Source organism: Solanum stenotomum, chromosome 6 (assembly GCF_019186545.1).
Source record: "Solanum stenotomum isolate F172 chromosome 6, ASM1918654v1, whole genome shotgun sequence".
Classification (NCBI taxonomy): Eukaryota; Viridiplantae; Streptophyta; class Magnoliopsida; order Solanales; family Solanaceae; genus Solanum; species Solanum stenotomum.
Genome location: NC_064287.1, coordinates 54,833,931 through 54,844,185, shown reverse-complemented (window position 1 = coordinate 54,844,185; position 10,255 = coordinate 54,833,931). Strand labels below are relative to the sequence as shown.

At 34.2% G+C, this 10,255-nt stretch overlaps 2 protein-coding genes across 2 annotated transcripts; one reads left to right on the top strand and one right to left on the bottom strand.

Annotated features, from left to right (window-relative positions):
* The first annotated feature begins 395 nt into the window (after positions 1-395).
* On the top strand, positions 396-3,195 carry LOC125866778 (transmembrane emp24 domain-containing protein p24delta9-like). The gene is made up of 4 exons (XM_049547130.1): positions 396-755; positions 1,012-1,221; positions 2,427-2,503; positions 2,933-3,195. Exons 1-4 carry the CDS (start codon positions 546-548, stop codon positions 3,075-3,077), a joined length of 642 nt encoding a protein of 213 aa, XP_049403087.1. The 5' UTR covers positions 396-545; the 3' UTR covers positions 3,078-3,195.
* Positions 3,196-3,747: 552 nt separating this feature from the next.
* On the bottom strand, positions 3,748-9,158 carry LOC125867575 (integrin-linked protein kinase 1). Its single transcript, XM_049548122.1, has 11 exons — positions 8,778-9,158; positions 8,171-8,245; positions 7,420-7,536; positions 6,572-6,666; positions 5,898-6,018; positions 5,716-5,795; positions 5,187-5,246; positions 4,987-5,108; positions 4,804-4,889; positions 4,598-4,713; positions 3,748-4,182 (listed from the first exon to the last, which is right to left on the bottom strand). The coding sequence occupies exons 1-11, from the start codon at positions 9,084-9,086 to the stop codon at positions 4,056-4,058; spliced, it is 1,308 nt and encodes a 435-aa protein (XP_049404079.1). The 5' UTR covers positions 9,087-9,158; the 3' UTR covers positions 3,748-4,055.
* Positions 9,159-10,255: the final 1,097 nt, after the last annotated feature.

Here is a 10,255-nt window from a genome sequence, read left to right as displayed (position 1 = left end):
TAATTCATTTAAAGGGAAAATCTGGATTTAATATTTTAATTTCAAGAAAGAAAATGATAAAAGTAGAATTTTGGGAGAAAGAAATAAGGTTAAAATTAGAAAAGGAGTTCAAAATTAGAGGGGAAACGTTCCTTTGAAGTGAAGATAGTTTTTTTGGCAAATTCATAAATAGGCCAACTACAAATAGAGAGCCAATCATATTGAAATAAATATAATTTAATAGCCAATATTATATTCACTAAGAATTACCAAATTATTCTTAGTTACTAAATGTAAAATTTGAATTCTTTGTTGTTATAATCTTAAACTTTATATTCAATTGAATTAAAATAGAAGCAAATAAAATATTTGTATAGTTGAGACTTTGAGAGCAAAATTTGGATTGTTTCTCTACAGCCTACAACCCTCAAGAAAATAAAACTTTTTATTTATTTACTATAATTAATAATAATAATCCTTCATCCCTCTCAATCTGAATCTCTTCTCCAAACCAACATTCCATCAGTAAAAAATCTAGCAATAATTTATTTGAATTTACTCACAAGATGATTCAGAGAAGAAACATCCAATTGGTAGTTGTAATTTTGGGGTTTATTGCTACTCAAGTGGAATCCCTTCGATTTGATCTGCAATCTGGTCTCACTAAATGCATAGCTGAAGATATTAAGAGTCATGCCATGACTGTAGGCAAGTACCATATTGTTAACCCTAATGAAGGTTATCCTTTGCCTGATACTCACAAAGTCACTGTCAGGGTAATTTCTTGTTATTTTTATTTATTTTGATGTTTAAGCAAATGGGGTTTCTTTATTTGATCTGTTTATGTTAAAGTTTGAGTTTTTTTGGTCGATCTATGAGTAATCAAGAATGGTTTATGTGTGTTGGATGTTTTTGGTTTGAAATGTGAATTTTATGCTGGAGTTGTAAAGCTTCAATTTTGAGCTAAATTGAGTTTCAATTATCGAACATGCAAGGAAAATATTCCATTTAAAATTGATCTACGTAATTTAGGTGACATCTACATATGGAAATACCTATCATCAAGGGGACAATGTTGTTGAAGGGCATTTTGCTTTTGAGGCAGCAGAAGCTGGGGATTACATGACTTGCTTCTTTGCTGCTGATCACAAGCCCCCTGTAACTGTTACTCTCGATTTTGACTGGAAGACTGGTGTAGCTGCTAAGGATTGGACGAGTGTTGCCAAGAAAGGTTCTGTTGAAGTAAGTCAATTTTCTTCTTTTATCTACATGTTAACACAATTTTCTTCTTGTGTTAGATATGCATTTGCATAGATGATATGACAGTTCGCACTCATCCTTAGGTTTCATGAAAACAAAATATAGAATGTAGCTCACAAGAATCCCTTGTGCACGTTTAATTTGCACTCGAGAAGTCTCATAGACTACATCATTAGTTCGAAGGAAACAGGAAAATTATGATGTAGCTTCTGCATTATCCTGAGGTCTCTGAGCCCCTCTCACCTCATTCATGCCCTTAAACTTGGAGACTGGAGTCTCTACTTGATGGAACTACTAGATGTAAATGAACTTTTATTAAATAGTAGGGAATCCTAAAATATGAGGATGAATTTATTATTCAACATTTTTAATCAAGGTATTAAATTTCTGTGCATTTATTTGCACATTCAATAAGATTCATGTTTCTCTGTGCATGTCAGCTTGAACTTTAGTGTTTATTACTTCTGCTGGAGAAGCTACTACCGCTATTGATGTTATAAGGCATTACTTACTGGTTTCATTTTTGTACTTTCCTCCTCTCGAATAGAAGCAGATACAGATAAAGAATGGAAAGAAGAATAGGCTAAAAACCATCCCTACGAAGTAACTCGGATTTGGTAGATATTATTTCCAGATTCTTGTTACTGTCAGCAAATGAGTAAAAAGCCTACAAGCCCATTAGCCTATTAGTAATTATAATTTTAGTTACTGTCATTCTGTCATTAAAAGAGGTACTGAAATAAAACCATGTCACTAGAATTCTAGTGCCTTGCTACTTATTGAAAGAAGAAAGGAATTTCAATATCTGACGGCCTATGGCTCAATCCTCATGTGAGATTGATGTTATGATGCATGCTCGCGAAGTGTTATTAATATGTTCTTGGAAAACAACAAGGGTTATAATCTTAAGTTATACAGTAAAAAATTTCTGCATTCTGTTGTTCTTAATTAGGACTAGTTTTCTTTGTTTTGAACAATAGTCTAGAGTCTTATTTAAATCAAACCTTAGAGTAGTAGAAAAAGATTGTTGGCAGAAGTGTGCGCCTGTATTTCAAAAACTTTTAGTTATGTCAACTTTGTGCCAGGAAAAAGGGGATTCTGAAGAGAGGAAATTGACCATGAACTTGTTGACTGCACCTTGTGGAGTTCTGAATTGTGACTAACATAAACTCTTGTGATCTTAATAGGTAATGGAATTTGAACTAAAGAAGATGCTGGAAAATGTTAAAGCCATCCATGATGAGATGTTTTTCCTCCGTGAAAGGTGAGTTTATCATTTGTTAATATTTTAAGTTCCAATCTTCAAAAATGCTGTTGATGCATGTCAAATCATCCCGGGTTAGTACTCCCTCCGATTCAATTTGTTTGTCCTATTTTGACTTGGCACAAAGTTTAAGGAAAAAAAGAAGGCTTTTGAATTTATGGTCATAATTTAAAGATATGTCAAATGTACTAAAATGTAATTGAATCTTGTGGTCTTAAACATGTCATTTGGAAAGTTGGAACTACATAGATGCCAAAAGGGAAAGAGACATTCTTTTTGAAACAAACTAAAAAGGAAAGTAAGACAAACAAATTGAAACAGAGGGAGTACTATTTTTGGAGGATCAAACACAAGTGTTGCAACATTTTTGAAGAGTCCTAGCTACATAGTTAATAATTGTCGCTTAAATAATTTTTTGGCACGATGCAGGGAAGCTGAAATGCAGGAACTGAACAGATCTACCAACTCCAAAATGGCTTGGATGACTGGCTTGTCAATCTTCTTGTGTTTAGGTGTGGCAGGATTGCAGTTGTGGCATTTGAAGACCTTCTTTGAAAAGAAAAAGCTTATCTAATCTTGTTTCTGATAGCTTAATAATGCAACATGTATGTGTAGAATTTTCCATAGATTACAGTTGAAGAGGGAAGGCAATGTTTTTGAGTTAATTGTGATAGAGAGAACTTGGACCTTTTAGTTTATTACTATTACTCGTTCTGTCCTTTTATATGACATATTTTCCTATTTAGTCTGTCTCCATTTTATTTGGAGTTTACTTGTCGAACTTTTCATTTTACCTTGATGTCATAATTTTATAGCCACAGTATCATTGCATGTAATTACAAAGTTTCCAAGTGTAATTCCACAAGTGGGCTTTGTGGAGGGTAGAGCGTAGGCAAACCTTACCCTTACCTTGGGAGTAGAGAATTTGTTTCCAATAGCTCCATCCTCCTACAATGCATCGACAGAAAAAGTAAATTTATTTCACCCTTTCTGCTAGTGGTGAACTGACAAATCTAGTAGTAGTTGGACTGGGACAAAAGCATGCTTAGCAAACGAAAGAATAACTGTCACAGCAAACAATTTATGAAATAACTCTCTCAAGAAGAAGAATAAACAGGTTGGTAGATAAATCAGTGAATTCTTTTTATCACAGGATATTCTTAACTTCACTTTAGACCGGAGATGTCTGTAACTTATTAAATAAAAAGCGAGAATTGCATTTATCATAAAACAAACGAATAACAAAGGTTAAAAATACAGTTGCCACTTCAATACCACTGGGAATCACATTTTAAAAAAGAAGCAAATGTAAGAAATTTGTTACAAATCTCTCGACACACAGTTCTACTTGATATTTTGTGGAAATATCTTGATAAAATCTACAACAAGCATAGCTGGAATGTTGAATGGGGCATAAAGAATTGGTACAGCAACAGTTTTTGCAGACCTTTGCCAGTTGATCCTATGCACAATCCGACAAGCATATCAATTTCAAATAGTGCGTTTGATGGGAGAATTCAACGAAATATCTGGTCAGCTCTGGAATTTGATGTCATGAAGTGAAAAGGTGCCAATGATGCTCCGAGGGTAGAGCATCTTTAATTTTTTCAAGTCTTTTTAGAATATCCAAAAATGAGGGTCTCTTGTTCATATCTGGTGCCCAACATTCCTCTACCAACCTGCAAAAAATTGATTTGTCTTTAGAAAAGCATAAACAAAACGCTGCCCACCATCTTCTTGCGTTGGCTAATAGTCAAAAGAAATAAACTTTGCAGTGCATATATAAAACCTAAGGTCGCAAGAGGAAGAAAAAAAAGCATATATCATGTTTCAATTTTTTCTGCAATTAGGATGCCTACAGGCTACAGCTCACTGAAAGAGGACCTTCACAGCAAGTAATCTCACTTTTGGAAATCCCAGATACCCCTACCTGAATCTTTTCCAAGCTGTAGTACCTAAAAATGCTTTCATAGCTCATCTTCTAACTGTGCCACATTTGTCCATGTTGAAAACCCACACCATACATAGCTAAAAATATTGTATATTGTACGATGCTTAAAAAGAAGGGAGCATCAAGATCCAGTTTGGACTTACTCTTTCAATTCTGGGGTAAAACCTTTTGCCCTGAACATAGGCCTGTGTCCTTCTGCCACATACTTGGCTGCTTCATATGGTTCATAGTGGGATAATGGTGGATCACCCTCTAGCATCTGCACCAATAGAAAATTCATTGATGCATTATTTGTTTCATATCATGTTATTCCCAATCCTAATAGGCAGAGCCTAGAAGTCAGAATTACCTCATATAAGATCATTGCGAAAGAGAAAACATCAACCTTCTTGTCATACTTCCGGTGCTTGAAAACTTCAGGTGCCATATAGCGGTCTATTTTTTTATTACAGAAAAAGATATCACAAACAAATAATTACATTTGAAAGAATGTGTTAATCAATTGAGGGAGAATTATGGCATTGTCACTTACAGCTCCCTGTCTCCCCAGTCATTTTATAAACATCATGGGAGTTCTGAACCCTGATTAGTTTGCTTAATCCAAAATCTCCAACTTTCAAATGGTCTGCATTGGAATTGACTAGAAGAACATTCCTAGAAACATTGATACATTCAGCATTAAAGTTAATTGAATCATAACAATAGCAGAGCCATGAAGAGAGAAAAACAGACCTGGGCTTTAGATCTCTGTGGATTATAACATTTGGCTCATTGTGAAGATAAGTCATGCCTCTGCCCACAAAAACATCAAACATTGCATAAGTAACTACGCAATGCAATTTTTAAAATGTAAAACTAGGCATTGGAATGTTGGGTAAATTGTCAGATAACTACAGTATCTCATAAAATGGTATGCTGAGGCAAAAACGACAGAAACTATGCCACATCAGAAAGATCTACCGAGAGTTATAGTAACTTGTTCACGTTATGCAGACCATCTTCTGGATGCACATTTTTTGTATTTTTCCCTACAGCTAATTCAACAGACCAGCTACTGTGAAGAAGATGAGTTTTGGACAGAAAGTAAACAGCAACAGGCTGAGCACATTTAGTCCATCAATGATGCTTAAAAACATCAGTCGGTGTAAATAGGCAACTCAAAACATAGCTTACAAGAGTTTCAAGAATCAGACGAAATCAAGAGAATTTTGAGTTTTTCAAGGAAAATGAAGTATGAAATGCTAACAATTATTCATACTACCTTGCTATATCCATAGCAAAATTGATTGCTGTAGATGGTGTAAGAGCACCTTTTTCCTTGAGGTGCTGATGCAGATCGCCCTACAACATATATATGCACCAAATCAGCACAGGTACATCATATGATAAAGAGAAATAATTCAATGTTCAATCAAAATATAGAGAAAAAATAAAACCACATACCCCTCTCAAGTATTCAGTTATTAACATTAAGGGTTTTTTCTCAGTAACAGCTCCAAGAAATTGCACTATATTTGGATGACGGAGCTTCACCAGCAAATTTACCTCATGCCTGAAATCTTGACTGCATGAGAGGAATTAAATTAGGCAGATCAGTATCAGACAAATTTCTCGGTTGTCCCAAAAAAATAAAAAAAATCAGTATCATATTAAAATATCAAAAATTAATTACTGCAGCAGGGTCTAACTAACAGCATACTTTTATAATTATATAAATCTGCATCAAGCTTAAAGAGACAACTGTGAATTGAGAATGCTGACAGCCTTGGGTAACATGTGAAGCTTCTTGATCCCACTTAAATTCCAGGTCCTCTTACAATATTAGCAGAGTAAAGATTCTTAACAAACAGAATATGATTTATTGATAATTAGAGGATGTGACATGCTTGCAAAAGCAGCATCTTCTTGTTATAGTTTTGGTCAATGATGTGGAATACTTTAAAAGTCAATATATAACAGAGGAGACCAAAGCTAGACTCCTGTCCTCCTTAACCTCACCCTTCACACCTACCCACCCAAAAAGAAAACTGTGAAACATGACAACAGCAGCAGACAGCACAACATATCAGAATCATATATACAGGATATTGTAGTGCTAACCCCACAATAGAGCTTACATAACCAATCGATCATCTGAAAGGTTTGGGAGGATGCGTTTAACAGCTACAGGTGTTCCACGCCAGCAAGCTTTTAAGATCTCACCAAAAGACCCCTATCAATATCAGCTTCCATATTAGATACATAAATGGCAACCTCGCTGGCAATTTTTTATCAATGATGAAAAGTAGATTAAGCAATTTGAAATCAAGCACAACAGTATCAAAACTAAATAGTTGAAAAGATAAATGGGTTGAAGCAAAATGGACAGCCAGTTACCAGAGACTGTCCCTCTTCTTTCTTGTAAGTAGGTTTAGGATTATAGTAACCGCATAATAAGGAAATAGAATTATCTCAGTCATTAAACTATAGACAAAATATAAAAATACCAAAGGGAAGAGTCAATCAAAAACACCTAAGAACGACAGCTCCAAGCACAATAATTGTGCAGCTTTCCTGATTATGAGACACTTTCTATTTTGGAATGAAATAAAATGTTAAACACAGAACTAAACAGATTCACTCCTCTACAACTATCCACACATTTTAAAATTTAAAAAATTAGATTAGTTGAGATTTTTCATTCATCAACACCTCATTGAACAAGTGTTAGCTTAATCATCATAAATTCGCTTCAATTGCTTATATTTGGGAGAAACCTCTTCACAAAAGACTTTCAGTCATGCACTAATACAGCACGGATTGAAAGATTTTATTGAAAAAACACAAAAAATGGTACACGAGTAGCTATCTTTGTATACTAAAGTTGCCAATTCATTTGAAAAGATACTGGACAGGTTAGCTTAAACAGACTTTAATTAACCTCCAACAAGCTAAATAACAGCACTTCTAGTATAGCAAAACATACCTTTCCAATGATTGCAGAATTTGAGAAGTCCAGCTCAGTAGGATCAATCTCCCAATCACACTTCTTTGGTAGAGGTGGGGCGACAGGCCTTGGTTCAAAATGGCTTCCATTTTGTCCCTATAGCATATATTAAAACATTAAAGGCTCTTAAAGACCAATCCTAAGAAATCAAAGACACCGTTCGCATATTCAGGAAAAATCATGTAATTCTCAATAATTATGTAAAGAAAAATCTTGAAGTGGCACAACATGACATAAGGTAAAACAGTTGTTCAGTGACTTGGGAAGAATTGAATTGAACATCCTGCTTCCAACGCTGTTAGATTATTTTCTTGTTATAGTACCAGTAACCATTAGCTCTTGGCTCATTATTAATGCGATAGCTCCAATCAGTTATTTGCTAAAAGTAAAAGATTTTTGCCCAACTCAGGTAAATGAACTCCTAATCATGCCATCAATCTAGAAGCCTAATAAATATGCTAGCTAGTTAATAAGGAGCCCAGAATTCCATTCGTTTACCGATGTGGGACATTTCATTCACTAATTAGTTAATAAACAGCTTTGCTAGCTCATCAAGACCTGGATGGCTGTACAGAAACAGAGCTAGAAGCCTGATAAATATGCTAGCTAATATACCTTTTAACTAAGAACAAGTTGATGCATTAAATGTTGATAAATACAAGCTTTTGCAAATGGCAAACGACTGTTATGATATATAAGATATATCAAAAGGAAAAGGAATGTAACTCACATAAGATAGCCCGCCATATGTCTTTAACAATTCAATCATGGCAGATTTCTTAGCGCCTTCTGCATCGGCTAGAGGCTGTCACAAACAATTGAAAACTTAGATCAAAGCAGCAGATTAGTGAAATTCACTCAAGTATCAAGGATTGCATAGAAAAGTCAGTGTCCCAACAGGCACATTAAAAACATGGACGAAAATATGCAAAACCAGAGAAATGTGCAAACTCGTATTTTCAATAATCTAAAATCCAGTTAATTTTTTTATCAAACAGTTAATCAACTTATGCCACATGAATTTCACTGGTAAGTGGTAACATCCCGCACACTTTTTGACTCCTGATTGATCACAAGACATCACTTAATAGCTGAAGACTAAAATTCCAATTCCTGATGCCTAATGTTTTCATTTCATAACAAGACAAGAGGTAACTTCAGTAAGATTTAAGAGATCAACATCTATCACAATTTTGCTCCAAAATCAGGATAAGGTAAGCAAATTACCATGCTACTCCCAGTTATCAGTTTCATATACAGACACACCTAACAAGCTTAGGCACATAACCTATACTGTATGAAGATTTACTGGAAATAAGCAAATGCAATTTTTTTACCGTATTCCTCCAACGATCCTGAGCGTTGACATCGGCGCCATAGTCAATCAAGCACTTTGCAACATCGATCCAGCCATGTAACGCTGCAACGTGGAGTGGAGTTCGATTATCGTAATCTCTAGCTTGAACAAGCGTCCGATCTTCTTCTAGTAGCTTCCGTACGGCAGCGGCATCGTTATGATGAGCGTGCCACAGTATTTGCGATGTCTTGCTCACTCTTGACTTTTCCTTCTTCTTCTCCGTTGATACCACCGGTACTTCGACGGCGGCGGCAGCCGATGAACCGGAGCTCCCTTCACTTGCACTCATTTGGATTGATAATGGATCAATAGACTCGTGTGTTCCGTTTCTTTTGAATGTGTGTACAGAGTTTAGTTTTGAGTCTCTCTCCTCCTCTGTATTTATATGAAAAAAAGAATAAAAATTGATTTATTTATTTTCTTAAAATGTGATTTAGTGGATATTCTTGTATACTTTGTCAATAGAATTAGATCCTTTTCAAAACACCTTTGTTAATCACTTTTTGATCAATTAATATATTAGGAAAATCATTTCTTTCTTTCAAAAAGATAAGATTCAAATTTGAAAAATTGTCATGCTTGAGTTGATTGAGCAATTAGTAATCTTCAATTCAAAATGAGAGATCTCAAATTTGAAACTTCTTACATATTTTTTCGATTGAGCTCACCACAAAAAAACTTATCTAGTTTAGTTTACAAATGATTTGAGAACTTTTACATATGAATGAGTTTACCTTAAGTTAGTAATTATTGATTTTCGTTAATTAAAAAGATTTAAATTTGAGAATTTCTTATTAATCGGATACTTCAACTAAACAACAAAAAAATGTAATATTAGTATTTTGTTTTGAACTAGGAAACATTGTGTGAGAGAGTGGTGTTAACATATATATATATATATATATATATATATATATATAAGTAATTATTTCTTCCTTGAGAAAAAATATGATTAATTTTAAATATTTATTTAATATATTAGAATTAGATACTATCTTTAACAGTATATAAACTCAAGTTGTCAACTTTTTGTTAATCAAACAAAAATAAATATTTTTCAAATTCAGTTTTTTCCAAATAATCAAAGAGAAATGATCGAAAGCAATGTGAAAGATTATATTTTGTTTGAGTTGTACGAAATCAGTCAATTATTTCTATTTTGGTATTTGCTGGATTAAATAATTATTTGAGGATGGCGCTTTCAACGGTAGTTAGCATATTACCGACAGTCCTTTTGACGGCTATATATGTTTCACTACTTAATCTGCAGCTCAGAAGAAGTCAAGAAGCCCTATGATTTTTTTATTTTGGCGTAAACATAAATATTTTACGGATTCATATATGTTTTTGTGTTGAACAAGCTGGATCTTATCGAAATCAGACAATGAGGTAGTCATTGTTATGTGACCAATGTGTTTCCATTTATAGACAGACACGTTCAATATGCTTGAAATGAGG

Bases quoted from the DNA above. Each gene is read 5' to 3' on its own strand.
- LOC125867575 (XM_049548122.1), bottom strand. From the start codon at position 9,086: ATGAGTGCAAGTGAAGGGAGCTCCGGTTCATCGGCTGCCGCCGCCGTC. The intron at 7,537-8,170 runs GTGAGTTACATT...TATATGCTATAG, and splicing joins CATATGGCGGGCTATCTTAT to GGACAAAATGGAAGCCATTT. The intron at 4,714-4,803 runs GTAATTCTGACT...CTATTGGTGCAG, and splicing joins TCGCAATGATCTTATATGAG to ATGCTAGAGGGTGATCCACC.
- LOC125866778 (XM_049547130.1), top strand. From the start codon at position 546: ATGATTCAGAGAAGAAACATCCAATTGGTAGTTGTAATTTTGGGGTTT. The intron at 1,222-2,426 runs GTAAGTCAATTT...TGATCTTAATAG, and splicing joins CCAAGAAAGGTTCTGTTGAA to GTAATGGAATTTGAACTAAA. The intron at 2,504-2,932 runs GTGAGTTTATCA...GGCACGATGCAG, and splicing joins ATGTTTTTCCTCCGTGAAAG to GGAAGCTGAAATGCAGGAAC.